This window comes from Hesperophylax consimilis, chromosome 5 (assembly GCF_061612785.1).
Source record: "Hesperophylax consimilis isolate HC1 chromosome 5, BYU_Hcon_1.0, whole genome shotgun sequence".
Classification (NCBI taxonomy): Eukaryota; Metazoa; Arthropoda; class Insecta; order Trichoptera; family Limnephilidae; genus Hesperophylax; species Hesperophylax consimilis.
In genome coordinates, this window is record NC_142840.1 from 18,845,389 (window position 1) to 18,869,782 (window position 24,394).

At 33.6% G+C, this 24,394-nt stretch overlaps 1 protein-coding gene across 1 annotated transcript in view; it reads right to left on the minus strand.

The window, feature by feature from the left end:
- Sytbeta (Synaptotagmin beta) overlaps positions 1–24,394 on the minus strand; it is a 66,530-nt gene that overhangs the window by 30,773 nt on the left and 11,363 nt on the right. Inside the window, 2 exon segments of the mRNA XM_089632268.1 lie at positions 1,642–1,773; positions 17,761–18,110. Coding sequence (XP_089488394.1) covers positions 1,642–1,773; positions 17,761–17,892 — 264 coding nt within the window. The 5' untranslated portion in view covers positions 17,893–18,110.

Below are 24,394 nucleotides of genomic sequence, written 5' to 3' on the forward strand. Positions count from 1 at the left end.
ACAATATAGATATCTGCCCTGATGATGGTCCTCGTAACGCTTCCCGAAACGCAACACGTCATAATACCCCAAAAATAAATCACGATAATGCTTTTGGCCGTGAAAAACCAAATCATATAATGAATGTTGATTAATGTAGTTTGAATATTGAATATCAACACGTACCAACCTATGTGTTGTATGAACACCAATTTTTTTCAAAACACCCTGTAATAAATTATTTCACTACAGAAATGAAAAATATACAAAAAAGATGATTTTCATTTACGATTATTCACTAAATCTCGGAGCTCTGAGCGAAATGAATTACTGAGAAGAAATAATCATAAATAAAGTTTTCATTTCCATTATTTGAGTATTACCAATAAATTTAAATAGGTAATTACCTTTCCTGTCACGTTTTCTCATTACGTCTCTTTCCTGGAAACAGACGTAATATCTTGGAATAATTTTTCAATTTCTCTCCCTCCAGACGAGACCAGACCGCTTTGTGCTATCTCTTTATTTGGTTTATTTTGAATTTCGCGAAACTTGTGAAAAATGCAGCATCCAACTAACAATGAAAATAACTCATGCCGTTTTTCGATTGTGACCGAGTATTAATAAATATAAACACTTACACACATGTCCGTGTCCGGAAATCCGTAGTACAAGCGGGAAACTGGTGAATCTAAATAACATTTGAAGTCGATTTTGGGGTATAACTTTTTTAATTTGAGCTTTAATTTTCGAGTAAATTCGAGGTTAGAATTTTTCCCTTTAAATTCGGAAAAAATCGGTCACTGGGGGTTTAGTAATATAAATTGTTTAACGTTTTTTGAAATGCGTTCAAGCGTGGACCTGGCTCCGAACGTTTTTTTTTCACCCTTAAGTGGCCGAAAAATGATAAAATAAAATTGAAAATTTAAAAAATGGGTTCAAATCATAGACTAAATACGGTTCAAATGGATTTTTTTTAATACTATGAAAACTTTTTATGAGGTTTCCTGTTAATGTTTATGGCTTTCAAAGTGTGCCCCCAAACTCAGTTGCCTATGGGTATTTGGCCTCAAATTTAAAATTCTATTTTCTAAGAAAAAGATAGCGCTACAGTTCCTCTGGTGTGAAATTTTGCATTTAAAATTCACATTCAAAATAGGTTTTTGTCCCCCCTCCCCCCTTCTCTCCTAAGGAACCCTTGGTTATGTTTGTTGACTGCCTTTTGAGTTCTAGATCCGCCCTCGTTCCGGACATAACTGACTAAAGTTGTAAAGTAAAACATGCAATTTTCAACACTTTTAGAAAAAAAAAGAAGATACAGATGAAAAAGATTAACAAGGAAAGTGGTGATGAAGAAGAGGTAGATTACCGGGCTGAAAAAAAAGGAGATGATGAACCAGAAAAAGGATAATAAGATAAGGATGAATAAGGGTAAGAAGAAGATGGTCATGCGGAAGAAGAACATTGCTAAGATAAAAAAATAAATAAAGTAAAAAACGATGAATTATAAAAAAGGCAATAAGAAGACACGCATGAATAAGAATAGAAGAATGGTAAAAATAAGATGGCTATTAAGAAGTAGAATAATATTAAAATGTTGAAAGTGAAGAAGAATAGTTATTACAACAGTAATTCACCGACGTTGCAGAATAAATGGCTCACCGTTCTGCTGGCGCTGCTTTCGAGGCTACTCTGGGAGGAGATGGAGGGCGTGCGTGCCAGGCGGGCTGCGGGGTGACGCGGCTCCCCTGGCCCCACCGACCCGGAGTCCTTACTCCCGGATACATTGAACTCCTGCAACAGGAATACAACACACCAATATTACATGATTATTCATTGTTACAAGGTTATTAATTTTAAAATAGAAGTCCAATCTCCTAAGCAACATTTAATAGTTAGCAAGGTTTTAGAATATTTTTAAACATTTTAAATTTTTTTGATTGCAACAATAACATTTGGTTATCATCATGTGGTTATCTTGGTGTACAAATAAAAATCCTCTTAAAAATAAAAATTCTCTTCGACGCTACAATCAATTACTCTGTTGTGCTTTTTCAAAAAATTATCCAAAAAGCCAATATTTTTCTGTTTTGTACCCAAAAAAATGTGTAGTGTTGGGTGCCTTGCCTCCCCTTGATCTTCCAGTAGTCACTTTTAGCCGCTGATTCCCAGATATCTGTGAATGGCACATGTTGTGCCGTATATGTGAAAATAAATAAATAAATATCTATAAAATTTTCCTTCTTCTGTCCCTTCTATACCCTTTTTGTTGTAATTTTCAGGATTTTTTAAAATAATGGAGTAGGATTTTGTTGAAAAACTCCCTTCTGTACCCCATGCGAAAGGCCCTAGATCCCCCAAGAACCCCCGGATGGTGGGCACTGAATTTTTCGTTCTAACGTCAACTAAAAAATGAAGTTTAGCCCTTCTTACCCAATAAAACTAGACCCGACTTCGACGTCACAGTCCCCGCCAACACTTCTTCGACCTCCTCCAACTAACTTTTATTCTCCTCATTCCCGTGGCCCGTACATAGTATACGCTTGAATTTGATAAATTCCTAGTAAGTCCGATTCCAAATCTCCTTAGAGTTCCTCACGGGGTCAGCAGTCAACAACTTCGTTAAAAACTTTACCATATCTTCAGATTATAAAAGGCTTACATTCCCACGTTTAATGATACTCGCATTGGCCTGGTTACTGTCCATCGCAGAAATACTGTCTTCACTCTCAACCCCCTAATATATCGGCAATCCCATAAAAGCCAGGAGGCTAAATTACAAAGACTGTTCTTACGGCAACATTTCATGGAAACCCTCCCAATCTGTCGGCATCACCTTTGAAAGACAATCTCTTCCTTCTGATATATACTTATTCTTCAACTCATTACCTGTTGAAATATACACTTATCCCACCACTCAATGTTTCAATCGCTGCCGTTTTGATCCCGGCCAGATGTTTTAAATGTGGAGAAAACCACTCAGCTGACCAATGTCCTTCTTCCTCCCCACCCAAATGTTTCAACTGCTCGGGCTCTCATTTTGCCATCAAAAAATTTCTATGGCCTCTCAGAACTTGTCTTTTCTGCAGACTTCTAGACTATTCCCGCCTATCAAAAAATCATTTGCTGAGGCTTTATCCAACAACTCTTCATCCAACCCTCTCCCCTCTTTAATAACAACTTATTCTGATTCAATCTCTAAACCGGCTCCTGGATACATCAGCAACAACAACAACTCAGTACTTTTAAACCCCAATGGTTCATTTCTGTCAAATGCCACAAATGGGGGCGCAAACAATTATGAATATTAAACAACACTCACAACCTTTTTGAAGATCTCTCTCATGATAATTGTTCATTTATTCAAACTCTTATTTTGGTTCTAGTTAACGTAATTTATTCTCAATCTAATCTACCGTCTAACGTCGCTTCTATTATTTCCGCACTACCATAATATTTTCAAAATTACTCAAAAAAATGTCAGAAAACTTCAGTGGAATAGCCGAAATGCTATTGCTAACAAATCTATTCTCATTAACTATTAAATTAAAACCTTGTTTCTGTGGCTGCTATCTAGGAGACGTGGTTCACTCCATCCACCTATTTTAATGCGGGATTTTTTCATTTTCCTTTTGAAAGGCAGATCACAATTAAGTGATCATTTCCCAATCACCATCACTTATGAAACTTATTTCCAAGTCCCATATTTCAACTAAGATTTAAACAATTCACACAAAATGGGGCGAATTTCACTCACGTATGGACAAGTTTCTACAAAAATTACCAGCCACCGATGTATTACCTATAAAGATCAAATATGACTATAAAGATTTCAAATCAAAGCTCACAACTGCAATAAATAAATAAAATCATCCACCTAAAACTAAACCTCTTGAAAAAAACTCCCTCCAAGTCCTTGGTTGGATGAGAATGTTCCAAGGTAGTAAGAATTCGGAAAGCCAATTCTCTTTTTTACCGTTATGCAGAATTATCTCATATACAAAAATACCGAATACAATACCAAAATGGTAATTTTATGATTAACTGACGTTTGGTGGGGTGCTCACCTTGCTTGCATTAAGTTTCTTTTATTGCCCTTATTCGAAGCCATCTTGACTATGCCTGCTCACTTTCTAACTTTATTTTTGGCGTATTTTTTAAACTATTATTTATTATTATTATCGCATTGCATGCAAAACATAATTGAAAATGTCATCTAACAATAATTTATATTACGAATATTTTTATATAACTATATTTAAAATTGTCTGCGCCCATCGATATACAAACTTAATTTCGTCGATGTCCGTACGTCCGCACTCCTAACCCAAATAATTTTTAGTATTGAGATTTCTTTTTCACATCCAATTACTTTAGTCAAAATAAACGTTCAAATTTTTTCTAAACTACATCACAGAAAAGACAAATATTTTAGGTGAAGATTCACTGAGCTTTACATTTGATTAAATAAGCTTCAGCAAATAGTATTCCTAAGTATTATGGTGTGGGGAGTTTGTGATAAATGATTCCAGTGTCGACTGCCACAAGTTCATCAGGCGAGCCAAGGAAGAAACAGGTGATGTGTCTAGTTTCTCGACATCCTTGAATTTCACGCTCATTATCTTCCCCACTTTATTTTAATTGAATACTTAAACTAATCCCTTTACCTGCTGTTCTTCTCCCTTCTATTAGTTTATCCCGTCTTGTAATAATCCGTTGTTGTTTGTCTCGACATCGTAGCATTGTCAACAGCTTGGAAATGCTTAAATCATGCATTACCCTTAATTAATTCATTTCTAAGAATCAAAGCATCCGAAATGGTCTAACAAAGAATTAATCCAATAAAAAAAAACTTTCGCGTAAAAAATACGAAGATGAGAGATCCCTACCAAATTATATAGAGTTCATTAGAATAAGAAAATATTGCAAGAATATGCCTAAAATTTATTACAACAATTATATATTAAGTAAAAAAGTGAGTAATGGAACCATGAAATACTTTTGGAACTAAACAAAATCTATGAAAAATTATGATGTTAGCATACCCTCCAACATGCGATATGCAATAAAAAGGCCAATGATACTTAAAACGTTGCTCGCCTATTTGCAGACTTTTAAAAAAGTGTATATGTCCGCGATTCAACAATTGTCAATTATTACACGTCTAGTTTTTTCTCGGACTATTACTTAAATTTAGCTAATGTAAACATTGTATACAATAATGTATTGGCTCAGCTGAAACAACTGGATCAAAGTAAGTAAGTAAAGTGGTAATATTCCATCTACTTTCTTAAACTATTGTGCCACAGTTTTTTTATTTCCACTACATTTTCTTTTTAATCAGTCATCACAAACAAGACACTTTCCTGAAAAATGAAAGTAAAGTTTCTCACCCCAATATATTAGGTGAACAATTATAGACCGATCTACCTTTTACTAACTAAGGATAAGTAAGTAAGGATACTAGTAGGATGGGAAGAAAATTTGCCCCAAAAACAAGGAAATTGGTCTACAACACCACTATAGAATCCAATCTGATCACAAGCGTAATTTATTTGAGCAAACAAAATATAAAAGTGAAAATAATGAATATAATTCAGAACACAGTAATTAGGTCTATATTGTACTTTAGCAGATATACTAGGGTAAAGACAATGCAACACCAACTCAATATTCTAAGTATGTGGCAAAGTTTGGTCTATAATACCCTAGTATTTATGTACAAGTTAAAAAATAAAATGTTACCAGATTATATCTTCAAAATTGTTAGTATTAATAGTACAGTCCATGGCTATCCTACGAGAAGCTGCAACGATTTTAGGCTTCCTAGGACAAATTTATATTATTCAACAAAACAATATTTATAATAAAGGTTTCGAAACGTTCAATGAACTCTCTTATGTAAAGGAAGCCAATAGTCTTGCAGTTTTTCGTGGAATTGGTCTCAATGTTGTGAAGTCCAAATATTAGTACGTAGATAATAGAATATTTTTATAGTAGTTTTGAAATAAATTTTCACTAGATACAAAATATTAGATTTTATAACTAAATAAAATATACTTTAAAAATTTTAAAATCTTTTCTAAATTGTTGGAGAAACTGCTAAATAAAAAGGAAAATCTACTTTGTCTAATATTTTTATTTACCAAAAGATTATATCCGAATACATATCTAAGAAGATACAAGTCAGCAAAGCATTCGACAGAGTAATTCATTGTTTGTTGTTAAAAAGCTTCGCAAATTTGGAATAGCAAAGTATTTATGCAGTTTTTTTTAACAATAGGCAATTGGCTATTAAAATGGATGGCTTAACTTCATTTTTTTTTTTTTTTTTTTTTTATAAATTTAATTTAGATTAAATTTGATAATATTATTATTAAGTTCTGCAAGTGTTTTAGTTTTTTATTATTGTGACAGCTGTTTCGGCTTACAAGGCCATTTTCAAACTGTGGTTAGTCCACATTGAGACGACGTTTTTATACTATTTCAAATGTAAATTTTGAAGGTGCATACATTGATTTATTACTGGTTACACCGATGACATGATCTAAGTAAAATCCCTATACTCAATAACAGTGGCATATATGAATTAAAATGTGACCACGCCGATTGTAACGCCACTTACATCGGACAAACGGGGAGGGCATTCTCAACTAGATTCCAAGAACATATACGATGTTATAATAATAAAAACACATCCTCAAAATTCGCAGAACATCTCTTGGTGAATAATCATAACCCACTTAACAACAAGGGTCCTAAACCATTGCATATAGAAAAAAAGGGCATTAGATTAAATTTACTTGAACAATTAGAAATCAATAAACGAACGAATGACCCAAATTTAACACTAATTAATAAAGTACGGAAAATAATTTACTCACCACTTCTTAGTATTTTCACAAAACCCAAGCAGTATAATGCACCCAAATAATTCATAGCAATAAAGTCATTAGTAAATAATTAAGAACCCATTACCATTTACTGAGGGGAAAACATAGATTGGTTTAACCAACAATAGATCATGTCATCGGTGTAACCAGTAATAAATCAATGTATGCACCTTCAAAATTTACATTTGAAATAGTATAAAAACGTCGTCTCAATGTGGACTAACCACAGTTTGAAAATGGCCTTGTAAGCCGAAACAGCTGTCACAATAATAAAAAACTAAAACACTTGCAGAACTTAATAATAATATTATCAAATTTAATCTAAATTAAATTTATAAAAAAATTAAATGGAGTTCTACGAATTAAACACAAAAACAATAAATAAAAAAAAAAAAAAAAAAAAAAAAAAAAAAAAAAAAAAAAAAAATGGCTTAACTTCATATACATTCATCTCTGCAAGCGGTGTTCCCTAAGATTCACATTTTAGACCAATTTTATTTTTGCTATTTGTGAATGATGTTCAAACTATTTTCAAGTTTTTACGTTTGAAGAAGATATGAAAATATACAAAGACATACGATTATAAAGACTGTCAAACATTGTCAAATAACTTGTTTAAACTTTTTGTTTCAGAAAACAATGTACCTACAACTAAATGTAATAAAATGGCTAATATCGAGATATCATAGAATAAAAAATTCATAAATTTATGATCACTCCATCAATGATATACTGCTAACAACAACTGTAACCAAGGTAAATGATTGGGGTGTACACTTTGATCAAACACAAAATTTTATTAAACATATTGAAATTACATCAAATAAAGCTTTAAAAATGTGGGGTTTTATAATTAGAATATGAAACCAATTAGAAAATATTCAAACCATATAAAAATGTACGGTGTGGGCACCAAGTTACACTATTCAATCACTCACGATAAAAAGAATTCAAAATAATTTCTTCAGAATGGGTATTACAAGAGAATATGTCAATTATGATTATCTCCTGTGTCAACTATTTTTTTTTTAAATTACCCGAACACAGAATAGTTAGAGTAGTAAAGTATTCTTTTTTTGTGATGTTATGCCATTTAGATGTTTTTTGTGTTAAAATAAAAAAAATAAAAACTAAACGTATGAATGTCCAGTTGGGCGTGAAATTCAAAATAAATAAATAAATTTTTATAAGTTCGTACCAGTAAATTGCGAATAAAATACTAATAACGTTTTACTGGTGAATAGCTAATAATATACAGGGTTTTCCAATAAGAGGTGTTATTTTGACATTCAATCGTAAAAGATCAATGGTTTCGTTGCTTGTGTGGCACTTAGCGCCGTCTTGTTGAAAGTAAACGTTTTCCAGATCAATACCATACAATTCAGGCCATAAAAAATCATTAATCATCTTTCGATAGCGCAATCCATTCACCGCAACTGTTGCTCCAGCCTCATTTTCGAAAAAGTAAGGTCCAATGAATCCGCCGGACCATAAACCGCACCAAACAGTCACACGTTGAGGATAGAGAAAATTTTCAACAATAACTCTTGGTTTTTCCGAGCCCCAGATGCGACAATTTTTCTTGTTGACGAAACCACCGAGGTGGAAATGGGCCTCATCACTCAAGATGATTTGCATTTGATTCACTCAAGTGAATTTTAATAATTTCAATGCGTTGTTGAAGCGTGTATCGTTCCGTTTTTATTAATTACGTAGTTTCTACTTGTCAAATGTTAAAAAACAACAGCTTCAAAAGTAACATCTACCGAAATAGCGAGCTATTAAAAATAACACATCTTATTGGAAAACCCTGTAGTACCAACATAAATTGTAGAATGATTATTTTTCCTTAGTTTCAGATACCATTTTATTATTTTTATTAATAACTCACTCGAAACAAAGATTTCAATCTCGAATACCTGTTAAAGGTCTTGATTTCACGCTATTTTTATTTTTTCAGGCTTAGAAAATAGACCTGTGACACATTCACAATAAAACGAAAAAAATCATTCTTATTTACCTAAAAAACTTCTCTCATCCGTCTGGAGCTAGTGAGACTATAACATGCCCATTGCAGTACGTTGTAAGGTAGAAGGTAGTGGTGGGAATGAGGTAGGGAAGAGAAAGGTGGGGAAATACCTTTCTATTCAGATCCTGTCACAAAACATAGCCAATGCCATTTCAAGCAACATTATTATTTGTTTTGTTTCAAAATACAATATCAATTTTAATTCAACTTTAAAGTTGATACTGTGCAATAAAGTTTTCTTCAATTATTGAATTGCACAGATCGTTAAAGACTAACCTCCGTGGCCAAGCGGGTTTGAAATTTGGCGTGATCTGGGCAGTTGGGACTGTGGGATTATTGAACTGCTAATATAACTTGAGCAGTGTTAGAGTGAGATAGAAAGATTTTACTATATGTAGTAGTTGCACTTGCTCACGCTCTCTCCCTCTCATCCCAGATCTCATCTGCTATCTATAGACGCTAGCCTCAGTAAAATTCGTATTAACTTTCTCTCAAATTTAATAAATTAGTTATTGTAAACCTAAGAGCATTCTGTACATGTTAAGGGATGCACTTGTCTTATTTTAACCAGTGATTTCTTACTTTCTTTGGAGAAAAAATGTAAATGAAATTTTGGAATCCGGTGACTTTTTTTTGTAAAAGATCACTCTCATCAGTAATATTACAGGGACTTTGTACTTTGTAGAGTTGTGTGGTATTTAAAAAAATCGAGAAAAAGTTAAAATTTCTCATAAAAAAGTGCTTTCCTAATTCTATGAAATTCTTTAAAAACATCCAGTTAAAGTATGGTTAAATGTTAACTAGTGTGTTTTCAATGTATGAGTGAAGTAGTAGTGATAAATATTTTTTCTTAATTTTTTCCACCTGTGAAAATTTAGGCTGGAATTATTTCTGTAATAATGTCAAGGGTTGTACTTATATTTAACGGGTTCAATGTCAAATTAAATAACCAAATAAATGCCGCTCTCTCGAATAAATGGAGCAGAGTTACGTGATAAAATTCCGGCAGTATTTATTGGTGGATTGTGTAATGTAAATTATGTATTGCTTCAGCTTCTAGAATGTATAGAATCCCGAGAAGGCTGGCCCTTGCTGTCTTACCACCCCTAGCCTCCACCTACCAATAGCTGTTATCCCACATCCCCTCTCCCCCCCAAGCTGCCATCGTATATCCTCCCCCTAGCTTCCTCCCCACCAACCCACAGCATTGTGTCACCTACAGGCGATGCGATGGCGAGTTTCCTTTAGCTTTTAGAACGATGATTTATTATTCGTCAGATCCCAACAAACACGTGCTTCCGATGATAAGGACAGTAGCGTACACAGAGAGTAGGCAGTAGAAAAAGAACAAATTATCTGATTAAAAAAAAAATGACTAAGCTTCAGGCTAGCCAATGTTGGTTCGGATGCAGCATCAAATATTCAAATAACTGTTTCATCTGTGCATAATTCATGCCAATTACTGATATGTACAAAAATGCATATTTTTGCACCGCCCAATTTCGGCAAACAAGAGCCAACACAATACGAAAATTAATTACATAATTAGTTAAGTTGTACTAATTAATAGAGGTACCGACATATAGCAATATTTTCTACATGTGTGTACCGAAAGGCGCGGCATTTTTCGACAATAACACAAACTAGACTGCCCTCGAATGAAAATCGCACACACAATGTAGAATTTGTGTCTAATGATGACAACATTTGAATACGGCGTGCGTTAATTGCATAATTAGTTCCTGCATTTGAGAGCTGCGCTCTCGCCGCTGCGATTCGTAGTTTATTTCGCCCTTGTATTTTTGAAAGTTTAGATTGATCTCTTGCAATAATACATGGTTTTCCAATAAGAGGTGTTATTTTGATATTCAATCGTAAAAGATCAATGGTTTCGTTGCTTGTGTGACACGTAGGGCCGTCTTGTTGAAAGTAAACGTTGTCCAGGTCAATACCATCCAATTCCGGCCATGAAAAATCATTAATCATCTCTCGATAGCGCAATCCATTCACCGTAACTGTTGCTCCACCCTCATTTTCGAAAAAGTAAGGTCCAATGTTGAGGATAGAGAGGCTTTTCAACAATAACTCTTGGGTTTACCGAGCCCCAGATGCGACAATTTTGCTTGTTGACGAAGCCACCGAGGTGGGAATGGGCCTCATCACTCAAGATGATTTGCATTTGATTCACTCAAGTGAATTTTAATAATTTCAATGCGTTGTTAAAGCGTGTATCGTTCCATTTTTATTAATGGCGTAGTTTATACTTGTCAAATGTTAAAAAACGACAGCTTCAAAAGTAACATCTACCGAAATAGCGGGCTATTCAAAATAACACCTCTTATTGGAAAACACTGTATTCTTTTTTTAATGTGATTAATGTAGGGTGGGCAGTGCTTATATGCCTATATGTACCGCACGCCCCTGGATACGGCCTATAGCTCCGTTTTAACCTCTCTTTCTAGCTGCATGCACCGAATATGATAAAGAAGCAGAGGTGTATTGCACGGCCATGATTTTTACATTTTAACACGTCTCACTAATGGATAAAATGTTGGCGTTGGGATTTTCAAAAACGACATTAAGGAAAAAAAATTACTAACGTGCTAAGTAGATTAGATCTCAGTAAAAAATTGCACTAGCTTAGTCGTCCTTGCGATAAAGGCACGATTTTAAAAATAAATAACTAAATGGCTTATAATATAGTATGGGTGTTTTATCGTCGAAAAATTAAGAGAATTCAATTAAAAAAATGTAACTAATGAAGCATGACTGAAGTTTTTATGAAAAATTACAACTATTATTTAACATGGTTTTGTTAGACATCGGATTTTGGGGTTGTTATGTAATTTTTTTATTATTTGTTTAAAAAATTAAGTGTAGATGTAGGTAATCTAAAATACATGTTATTATTTTTTTGGTAAACTAATGTTTAAGACAAGATTTTTTATGCATAGCACAAAGGGTAACAATTATTTTACAAGCAATAATTATTAGCCTGAAACACTCATCCACATTGAAAAATCTCCTGATAAAAGATACATGACGCCAACGGGGGTTGGTTGTTTTCAGGTGATGATCAAATAAAGTTGGTTGTTTTCAGGTGAAAAAATGAAACAAGCAGTAATTGTTGAATGAAACACTAGTATATATTGAATTATTTCGCGGATAAGAGATAAGCCGCCATAGCTAAGTGGTCAGAGCTGTCGACCGGAAATCGAAGGGACACGGGTTCGAGTCCCGTTGGCGTCATGTATCTTTTATTAGGAGATTTTTCAATGTGGATGAGTGTTTCAGGCAAATAATTATTGCTTGTAAAATAATTGTTATAATCCATGTTGTTAAATAATGAATTATTATAAGCAAACGATGATGCGGTGCTGATTGCTGATAGTATGGATGATCTACAATCTTTCGTGTCTAGGATGAACGAAGTTTGCATGAAGAATGAGGTTAATGATGAATGTAAGTAAGTCTAAAGTAATGGTGTTTGAAAGAGAGAGTATGAAAACAGTGTGCAATATAGTTGTGAATGAGGAATAATTGGAGCAGGTGGATGAATTTGTGTATTTAGGAAATATGTTTACGAGAGATAGGAAGGCTGACAGAGATATCGAAAGAAGTGTAAATGCAGGTAACTCCATTAATGGAGGACTGAACGCAGTTGGCGCTAACAAAAATTTGTAAGGCATGGAACTAGCAGAGAAAGGATGAAAGTAGTTAGAATGCAGTTGAAATGAGATCCCTGAGGCGTACGTATGGTAAAACCATGCATGATCGGGTGAGTAATGTGGAGATAATGTATATATATATTTTCCATATGTAAATTTAGCTAATGCTAATATGTAAAGCAGAATTTACCGAAAACCCATAAAGAAGCGTGATATTGTGTTTACATTAGTAATTATTTGAGAAGTATGCTATTATAACCTTCTTGTATCTATATTTGTTGCAGTTGAACCATTGACGTGTTTTCTTATTTGAGTTGAACACAATACCTACTATGTTGTGTTCAAAATCGTTTTCTACGATACTTGGATTTCCGCAGCTACCGCCCACATCTAAGTCACCAAGATTCAGCAGCGTACTTCAATATACCATCATTAAAAGTTCGAAGAAGCTCGGCCGATATACTCTTTCTTCAAAAAATAGCCAGGTCCGTTGTTGATTGCCCAGAACTCCTAGAACGAATACAGATACGAGTTCCTAACAGACGAACCAGATCAAACATGATTTTTAGCCTCCCTCGATGCAACACTAATTCTAAGCAGAATTCTTTCATCTATCGTGCGTCCAACACTTTTAACACACACTATTCACAATTTGACATATTTAACTCTGCACCACACTTCTTAAAATCCTACAGATACTCTCTCGATACCTTACAATAACAATAACTACAGATACCATCCAATACAACCACCACTCTATCGACTTTTTTAAATTTTTTTGCTACGCATATTTTTATTACTATACCTCAACCTAACTGATCCCCCCCCATCCTACCCCCTCCCTATTCACCCCTAAATAACTTGTCTCTTGAAATGTAATTTTCCTTAGTAAATATCTCGGAATCACTACACTTGTATACAATACCTATGTGGAAACCTGTAAATGGTTTAATTATTGTAACTCAATTATTATTAAGCTTTTACTAATGTAAACTGTTGGTATCCCAAATAAAATAAAATTTCTGCCAAAGTATTGCCAAATGCATGCTAAAGGTAAGCAAGTATCTAAATGACCAAGTCCTGGTATTATTGTTACAGTAAAGAATTTCGGATCCAATAGTTCTAGTTGGTATACGTAAAGCAATTAGGCCCAATCAGGACTGTCAATACCATTAACAATTTTAAAGACAGAAGTCATGTCAGATGCTAGTCATCTATCTGAGAGTTTAACAATTTATCTCACTTCGAAGACCGAACTGAATGGATAACAACAATATTAGAATATTATAATTAAACCACCACAACTTAATGCCAACGTTTGGACGTTCGATAGTGCATATATATTTTTTTAAATATGCGGAACTCCACAACCAACCACGAATACTACAAAAGCTAAGAGAGTAGGTTGCATGGAAATTAATGCTTCAAGTATTATTGAATTGTTGAACTTCCATTGAAGAGTTGTATGTTTTTATGCCGCGGCGCAGAATTTTCCTCCTAGAATAAAGTGCCTACTCACTACCCCCTTCTACCTACCCCATAATCCATTGTACGGGTCTCCGATTCCCTCCACTCAAAGCACCAATCCATGCAATTAGTGGCGGATGCGTGCAAACACCATCCCCTTAGCCGGGGGTAAATAGCAAATAGAACCTTCCTTTCAATCCACTCTCTGTTTTGGTTGTGTGCTGTCGAACTGGATCGATGCAATTACGTTTCAATGTAATTCCCTTTTATCAACACTCGTAGAGTTTGCAAGGAGCCGCAAATAGAAAAAACATGCTCGACGATTCTATACTTGTACGATTTTCCGAGAACCATGTTGTTTATTGTTTGGGTTTTTCAATACGTTCATTTTTGTATATAAAATTCTCGTAGCTGCCATCAAAACACAAACTGACATGAATTAGAAAGTACTTTACTTGGCAACCGCTTTCTTTAACCACCAATAAATTAAATATTTTTAAGTTTAGTTATTTAGTTAACTTCCAGCAAGATGTCTTGATTGATGCCTTATATTTATCAGAACAATATTTGATGGAAACAAATATGGCTACAGTGTTTTAGATTTTGTTGCATGGCAACTATGATGCCATATTCATTGCAGAGGTAAATAAAATCCAATTATTTTTTTTGTGTTAGTGAAATAATGGATAGGTTTTGGAATCGAAGCATTGATCTGGTGGGGAATAATAACAAATAGTGCATCTGAAATTGTATCTTGAAATTGGAATTTCAGAGGCAATTAATCCTTTCAGACTGGAATTAAAACTAACAGTGGTAGAACATATTTGATCCTTGATAAAAATTGGTGGTGTCATTTGATAAAAAATCCATAGTTCAGATGTTATTGCTAGTTTCATTTGAAAGAACATTGGGTGTCAGAGGGCGTGTTTCACATAAAATAACAAATCATAAACCGTGTACAATAATACAACATTATTCTCAAAATTAAAAATATTGCTTTCGCCTAAACGAGTTGCTAAAATCCAAAAAAAACCATTGATGAAACTTGCTCCACTTTCCACATTTTTTACCTTCAAGTGACCTCCAACGCTCCCAAACGTCTAATTAAAACTATCGAATCCGGTGTAAGTTCTAATAGAGGAACACGTTTCCACGAACTATAAATACGTAATAGCACCTCTAATTGTATAGCTCTATGGTTACACCAGCAATTTAAAAACGAACACCCTCAATTTATATTCGCTCTAGATAGGGAGGAAAAAATTCTCAATTCTATGTATTTTATATATGTGCAGTGTGCACGGGCGGAAAGTAAACTCAAAGAGCTGCAAATACAGGGTGTCCGGGGGTAAAATGAGCTAACTTCGGGGGGCAATTCCACATGATGGTAGAAGTAAAAAGTTAAATTATTTTTTCGAAGATCCATTTTTTTTTCCATACAAACAATTCAACTTTTTCACCTCAAAAAACTACCATAAAAAGTGGGAATTTAGAAAAAAGTTATTCAGTACATAATCTGAAATGCATCCTAAAAGCTCAAAATAGATATTTTCAAGGAAAAATTTATCATTAACATGGTGAACTATTTCACCACATCCTTTGATGTGAGTGTTGCTATCTATTTCAGACGTTAATTCTCTTCTAAAGCCCCAACGGGAAGATAAGTACATGCATAGAAGTTTCACGTGAATTATGTCATTAATAATTATTCCCTTATCTCTATACGTTGACTTTTGGTGTCTAGAAAGTTCTGTTTTAGTAATGTAGAAGAGCGTGGTTTCATCAGATACGTGGTTTTCCAAGGTAAGGATTTTTATTATGAGATTTTGATGATTGCAGACGAAAAATAGTACACCAAATAATACAAAATGTGTATCTAAATAGGGAATACCGACGTTGAAGAATAGTATGAGGAAAATGACAAGGTTGCGAATATCTTGTCTGCGTTTTCTGAATAAGTAAATAAAAGTACATTTACCTTGTTTCAGACCTCAAGGTAGACACGGAAAACATTGTATTCTTGATCCTAATCTAATTGGGTTAAGCGTTCCGTGTTGTTTGATTCTTACAACCATGTTCCTGGATAATGTTACTACGTAGTAGGTGGTTTTCACCTGTTCTTTCTTATCCCCTTGCAAACATATTTTAACATTCTTTACACACGAAGAAAAATGAGTAGTGCTGACTTATTGAAAATCTCTTCAAATTATTAGTCACCTGTTACAAATAGGACTGTAAGCCACTTCCTGATAAAGTGTCGGTAATTTCGTAATAATATCGAAACACGTATTCATCCACCTGAGTTGGTCTTAGTAATATATCAATCGGTATTTTGCTCAAAGTTTTTTAGGATACTTACCAATTTACTCGTTATTGGACCACAATCAGTTTTTAACAGAAATACAAATAATTTGAAGAGATTTTTACTAAGACCGGTTGGTGGCTGAGTTGAAATCGCGTTTGTGATGGAATCTCTGAGGAAAACAAGAAGTGAATATGGGTCTTTGACAAACCGAAGTGGTTGAAGGGAATAGAGGTTAGAGTTTTTTCCACGGCCGAGTCATACATACGAGGGAACGTTTTTAAGTTCGCAGAATGGGGGTAACGAGTGGAAATAAAAATCCAAATTTAATTTTCCTTTTCAATATATTTACCAGCTACCCTAATACACTTTTCTGATTATTGAATTAACTTATGCATACTCTCAAAAAAAAGATTTGTCTGTGTCTAAAATATACGCCGAAACTGCATCCTTCACTTCTTCATCACCTGAAAACTTTTTCCCACGAAGTTCATTTTTCAAGTTTGGAAAAAGGTAATAATCACTAGGAGCTAGGTCAGGACTTTAGGGTGGATGTGGAAAAATTTCGATGCCCATCTTCTGCAGGGCAGCCATCGCAACATGGCTCTTGTAAACAGGCTCATTGTCGTGCAGAAGGAAGACACTTTTGGTCAATTTTCCCCTATTTTTCTCCTTGATGGCTACCTTTAATTGCTCTAGAATTGAAGTGTAGTAAACTCCGGTTATGCAAACACATTTATCATGTATTATCTGTAATTGATCAACAGGATTCCTTCTGAGTCCCAAAAGACTGTCGCCATGATTTTCCCAGCCGATTATGACACCTTAAACTTCTTGGGTGGTGTTCCCCACTAATCACCTACCTACCCATTCCGCGAACTTAATTACACCCTCAAGCTCCGAAGGGATCAGTGAAACTAGTTATTGCATTCTAGGTTTCTACCATTGAATACCGTTTTTTCAACTATAAAATTAACGGTAGGCACCAGATTTTATTTTTCTAGACGATAACTTCCCGAACTATTCCTTTAGAAATATCTGAGATTTTAGTAATGCACTTTATCAGAATTAGTTCAGATAACCCCGAAATTCGTCCGTCCAATACGGTCGCGCGCCGATAGTTTTTGTGGACGCTTTCTTTCTTTACTTAGCTTATTTTAGGGTATTGTCTTATTGTGAGCGTCCATTAACGTCTATTGTAAATAATAAATTTTCTTACCTCTTGTGCTCAGTAAAGAATAGTTAGGTTTACCTCTCCCAGAATGTTATTATAAAGCTGGAGCGCTTTCCTCTACTTTGTGGACTCAACTAGTCAGCCTTGAGTTGACAAATGCGTCGTAAGTACAGTTGTTAATCTTACCTAAGTTATCCTGGCATAATTGAACATTTCGGGTAAACATTAAAATCACGGGTGTTTCTTACCTCTCCGAGACTGTCAGTGGAGCTGGTAGCGGGTCCCGAGGAAGCGGAGCACGAGCGCTCCCGGGCCGCCCTGGCCCAACTCTCGAGGCGGCGGTGGGCCACCCAGCAGCCCGCGGGCCCCAAACCACTCATCGCAACTACCCACTACCCACTACCAACTACCAACTACCAACTACCGATCACACAACATTATTACTCGAAGCACTGAACTATTATATTTCGATGAAAGTATGTAAAATCACTACTTTTGTTCTTTTATCAATTCCGTTTTGCACTTAAATTAAGATTTCTTTTTCTTTGATAAATTCACCTTCAAGTCAAAAGTTTTTTTTGTAATATATTCACAACTCCTAGAGACAATAACATTTCAATAATTTGGTTTTGAGAAAAGCACTTCAAGCATGCCATTGTCGTAATTGAATACTTTACGTGTATTTTATTTTGTTAAAATTACTATGTTGAAATGTGTAATAAAATATTTTAATTATAGTGATAACGCATACGGTCGCAGGCGATAATTTCTTCACAATAAAAATATATTATATTTTTGAGTAAATTTTTTAAAACAGTAACTATTCAAAAGAATAAGAGAAAACATCTTGCTTTTGGTGTATTTACTGTTGTTCACGTAGACATCACATTAAAAATTCTAACGCATTCAACGATGTATGTCGTATGTATACATATTATTAATACATTGACAACGTACCGAAAGCCAAAATATGACCCATTTACTATTTTATTTTGCTTCTGAAGTTCCTTATTTATAATGCATTTTAAGTTGTCATAATCTATTTTTTTAAATAGAAAAGTATTCGAGGTTTCAACATCATTATCTCAAAAATCGATTACTCCCTCGGTATCGGAGGTACTATCTTGTAATTTAATGTAAATATTGTTTTTCGTTTAACGGCGCCTAACAAACATCAAAGTCGTGAAAACTCAAGGCATTTAGATCTAAAATCGATTAGTTTTTGTTCCGTTTTAACAAGTTTCAAGTAGTTACGACGGAAATTGTTTTTTTCCCTCTGGAAGCATTCGAGTCCCTACTTTGTTTGAAGTTTGACGATCTTTCCTCCTATCGGCTACGAAGAATCAATGAGTTAAGAGGAAATGTTTGTCAGAGAGCTACAAAGAAACTCCTGTCTTGACAAATAATGTTGACTTTTGACATTTACAGGTTGAACATTGTGGGAACTTACTTTTAGGTTTGTGTCGGACGCCGGAACATCCATAATGTAATTGAATAAAAGGTTACATTATAGAAGCCTACATTATATACGCGAAAGTAAAGATTGAACGTAGTATGAGTGACAGAAGAAAAAAACTTTCTTCTGTCACTCTGATTCTAATCATTGTAATTACTAGAATCATAGAGCATGAATCAAAATGCTGTAATCTAATCATTGTAGGTACAGAATCATTGAACATGAATCAAAATGCTGTAATCTAATCATTGTAGGTACAGAATCATTGAACATGAATCAAAATGCATGGTATTCTAATCATTGTAGGTACTAGAATCATTGAGCATGAATCAAAAGGGTACTGTACCATCATAAATGGAAAAAATCATTTATTTTATTAATAATAATATTTTTAATAAAATTTCTAATATATTACAAACTAAAATTTAATACGTATAAAAATTACGGATGATATTTGCAAAAAGAGGGATTTACAAAAAATCATCCTTACATCCGTATAAGAATCATTACTGTACACGAATGTTCAAGAATCATCTTTGTAAAAGAATCAATGTAAAATATCATAATTGCACAAGAATCATCATTGTGCAAGAAACATCAATAAATAAAATTTTTTTTAAAGATTCATTGTTGCAAAACAATATCTTTGTTATACGTTGTATATGTATAAGAACATCCTTGTACAAGAATCATCAATGTAAAGAAATCAACACTGTACAAGAATCATCATTATACAAGAATAATCATTGCACAGCAACTATCAAAATGGTACAGGAACTATAATTTTAGAAGAAAATCGTTCTTTGTATTTTATTAACAAAATCATTAGGAATGTAGGTAGCTTCTCAACTTATTAAAAGTTATATTGAAAATATATAGTTCTTTTTTAGTCTGTTAGACACACCGTATTTTCGTTTCACAAAAAAATACTGTATTTTTACTGTCAGTATCAAGAGGTATCTTTATTTTGTGATTTTAAACTTAGACTGCGACTGAGAGTTAAATCTACAAAGGAACCAAGCGAGCTGCAAAACTATCAAATTCTCTCATCCGGATACACATTCGCTACGTTACATTGTTTATCTTTCAACTCCAGCCCAGCGATGTTGAACACACGAGATGGGGTCGTATAGCTTATATTTTAGAAAATATGAATAAGACGATAGCTTCAGAAGCTACGAACTAGTGATGAGTATAATCAGAAATTTGAAAAATAAGATTTCCAAACATATTCATAATACGATCAAATTTTAGATTTATTAGTTTTGATTCGGATAATGACGAAATACGATGCCAAAAAAACGCCTTTGGTAAAAAAAGCAATTTTCGTTAAAAACATGCACCAACTAAATGTACTTTTTGTTGACTTTTTTTCGAGTCTATGGTCTGAGAACATTTTCCAAGCTACCGGTATAGAATGTACAGCGAAATCTTTCGTAGTATTCCTTGCGTTTGCAGACTACAAAGTGTGTATTTTTGAGTGCTTACATTTAAACATAAAGGTTAATTGGTTTAAAATAACCTAAGTTTTTAACATTAGTCTAGTCAATTTAAGAGTACCTACTCGACATAATAAGCATAAGAACCTATTTCAATATCAACATTCACAAAAAAATATGTATCAAACTCGCCAATTCCTCAACTACGTAGTTTAGCAAATTAATCCTCATTTTTAATGTAACAAAATCATTTTTTTTATATCAAGGTATTATTTGATATAATTTCAGTTTATTATTATTTTTATTGTTATCCAATTTTTATCCATGAAAATGAAAGAAATTATTTTTTTATATACCTTATGTAAAAAATTGTAAACATTTCAATGTACCCAATGTAAAAGCAACGTATAAAAATAGGAAATAAATATGTAAAAATGTTTCAAAACACTATTTTATTTCGCGTAATTAACTGAGGCCGTAATATAAACGGGGCTTTACTCAACACTCTATTGAAATAAATATATAAAACCTCTTTAGTATTTATTTCACTGTATAGACAGGGGCACTCTTGTGAGGTGTCATATAAAAAATAAAATAATAATATTAATAAAAATTATACATATTTTTTTAATTCTAACTATCTATGCCCCAAAAAGTATTTTCACCCAGCGAAATCAAAGTGCGAGTGTTAATTCAAAAAAAAAATTTTTTAATATTTGGTATAACTTAATGAGTAAAAACTCATATTGGAATATTTAATTATTGAATACAATAATTTTAATATTTAACTTTCTGGGTTCAAGTCCTGGATGTGACCGTATCTTTTTCTGTTTCAAATTTTCGTTTAGGAATCGATAAAATTGTCTTCGATTATAAAATAATATTTATGTTTATGACAAATGTGGGGCCGTTTGTATTGAAAAAGATATCAATGGTTCTACCTTTCAATCTCTCACCACTGCATACACCTGGCGATGGAAGTGCTTTGTGTGCGTAAATAATAGAAGACTTCACGGGTGACATTTACACTAACAGGAGTTTTCTCTTAAACTGAAATAGAAATGGAACAAAGGGTACAGTAGGAGAGGAGCAGAAGATGAGTTGCAAAACGGAATGGTAATGCAGCACAATGAAAGACCTGCATGTTTAAAATAGTGATAACGCGCAACGTCAGTAGTGTTGTGTGAGAACATAAAAATTCCTTAGAAACCTATTATTGTTTTAAAATAACATTATTTCATTTATTCTAACATGGTATAAGAAGTCGGGGACGCTTAAGTGAATCGAATACTGGAGTAGGGTCATGTCAAGAGTTAGAATAATAGAAGAGTATGTATGAGACGATGTATGAATGTGAATGAGGCAAGGAGTGTGTGCCAAGGTAGAGTTGTTCGGTGGTCCGTTCTCTCTGCCAATCCACTTGAAATAAATAAATTCATTCGAGGAAGAATGAAAATATTATTAAAGCATTTTTTCAAGCTGCGTTAATAAAAAATAAAAAAAAATATATATATATATATATATATATATATATATATATATATATATATATTAGGGTGTCCCAGGACATAAGGAAGATTTTTTTTTCATGAATTTTAATATGCATACCCTCTTATTTTATTCCATTTGATCCCAATAACTCATATATTAAATATTATTTTGATTAATCACCGGCAACCCGTGCCGACTTGATGCCAAACATATGGTACAGAGTTAATATGGAAGGATTTTCAACTTTAATTTTTGTCGGATAAATAAAATTTAAAAATGCACAAATGTTCAATTATGTAGTATTTTATATTTAAAAATGGTTTATTGATTAAATTTTTTCTTCATAGTTTGTTTTTTACAGTCAGGATAAATCTTTCGGTGTTCCTGAGCGCATCGTAACAAAAAATATTTTTGTTCCTCTTCGACCGTGAGATTTAGCCATGAAAATCTTGAATTAACTTAACAGTTCTTTCAGCTGTATCATTCACTACCCTCAGCGGCGACACCTTCTTTCTGACTTCTTGATACGAAGCATTATTTGACCACATCGTAGGGAATTCGTTAAGAAAACTGGCATCTGTTTTCAGACGTTCAAACAAATACTTGCTCTTGACTGAAATGAAGTCGTAAATATTTTTCTCTGAAACAAAAGTCACTAAATTATGATATGAACAAAAACCTCAATACAAAACATAATTTAAACTACTTAATAAACTTACCATAAAATTTACCATCAAGATCTTCCTTCGATGGGATGTAACGTTTGTCGTGGGTTGATAAATTATTTTTTTGATATTTCGTGCATTTTTATTTTAGTTGTTTGATCCACAGCGTCGTCAAACAGCGATAAAATAGATCCTTCATCGGTCAAATACCATAACTGCTTACTGAACAGAAATAAAGCTGCCATTGAGATGTTTTCATCAATTTTTTCTTAAGCCTTCATCGATTTCAAAAAGCACAAGTCCTGGTAAGGTGCTTTAACTGCTATAATACATTGAAGCCATGGCTTGACATAGAATGTTACTATGAACAGGCAAACGTCTAAAAGTGCTGCCTTATCCTTACCGGTAATTTGAAATTGCGCACAAATTAATGATATTTTCAAGGAATAAAGCGCCTCTGCCATCCATCGAGCACCTGGAGGCCGAATATTAAATTTTCTCGCTGTATCTCCTCCTAAAACTATCACACAGAGCTCTAAAAACTCTCAATAGTCATCTCCAAGTATTTTTGTTGTCAGTGCAGTACGGTAAAAGTCAAGCAAATCATCGATTTCGGAAACGGTTAGGTGCAATGTGAGATTTTCTCTGTAGCACTGAATTTTTTCGGGATCAACATTTTTATAGTTATCTCGAAACTTTTTGAAGAGTGGTATGTCAGGGCTTGTAGTCACTTGACTGATTTTTACTTCAAACACAGCTTTTAATACCAACTATGGCTATATTTGGTATATATTGACAGTATTTGACCCGATATTTGGTGTTTTACGACTCCTATTAAAAATATACTCTTTTTAGAAGTGCATAAATCTGACAACATCTTGCCTGAACGAGTAATTTTCGTTTACTAACAAAATAGCAAGTTACTACAAGCTCATCAACACGTTTGCTCGCTGGCGTCTTAATGTACAAGTACTAACATCTTTCGATGCAAGTTGGCACGGTTTGCAGTTGTCCAAAGTAAAAGTTTTTTTTTAATAAGTGTTTTGTCATTATTAAAACAAAATTAGAGGGTATGCGTTCAAAAATAACAACTTTAATTTTTTTGGGATATCCTAATATATATATATATATATATATATATTGTCCTCTTCCCGTATTATGTTGATCCAGTAAGAAGTTGTTAGACTAAGTTGATCCACCTTTAACACCATATAACTTGGCTATTATGGAATACATCTGAATGAATTGACAACAGTGGTACAATAATTATCAATGTTGCCAGTTTGCCAGAAAAACCATTTGATATACTGTTAGTAAAATTTTCAAAATTTGTATGGAAATCGGATGCATAATTTATGTTGATCTACCCAAATTGGCATACTTATGTTGATCTCATATATATTGATCTATTCCCGTAGTATGTTGATCTACCCAAATTGGCATACTTATGTTGATCTCATATATATTGATCTATTCCCGTAGTATGTTGATCCAGGTAAGAAGTTATTAGACAAAGTTGATCTGTGTCCCTATATATGGTTTAACTAAATGAACCAATCAAGGGGCAATCGGTGGACTGTTCATCACAAGGTTTTATGTGATTCCGTAATCTTTTGTGATATTGAACTCAAAGTATTAGTCTCTAGAGTCGAATATCGCATGAAATGACTGTGAAATGGTACCGTTTCAAATCAAAATGACGTGTGTTGCTTGAATTGTTTATAAGAAATGTATGCGTATTTAGATCGAAACGAAAATTTCGCAAAAACAAATCCATAAAAAAATCATAACTTAGCAGGGGTACACGGGTTCATAGGGTGAGGTTTGTCTA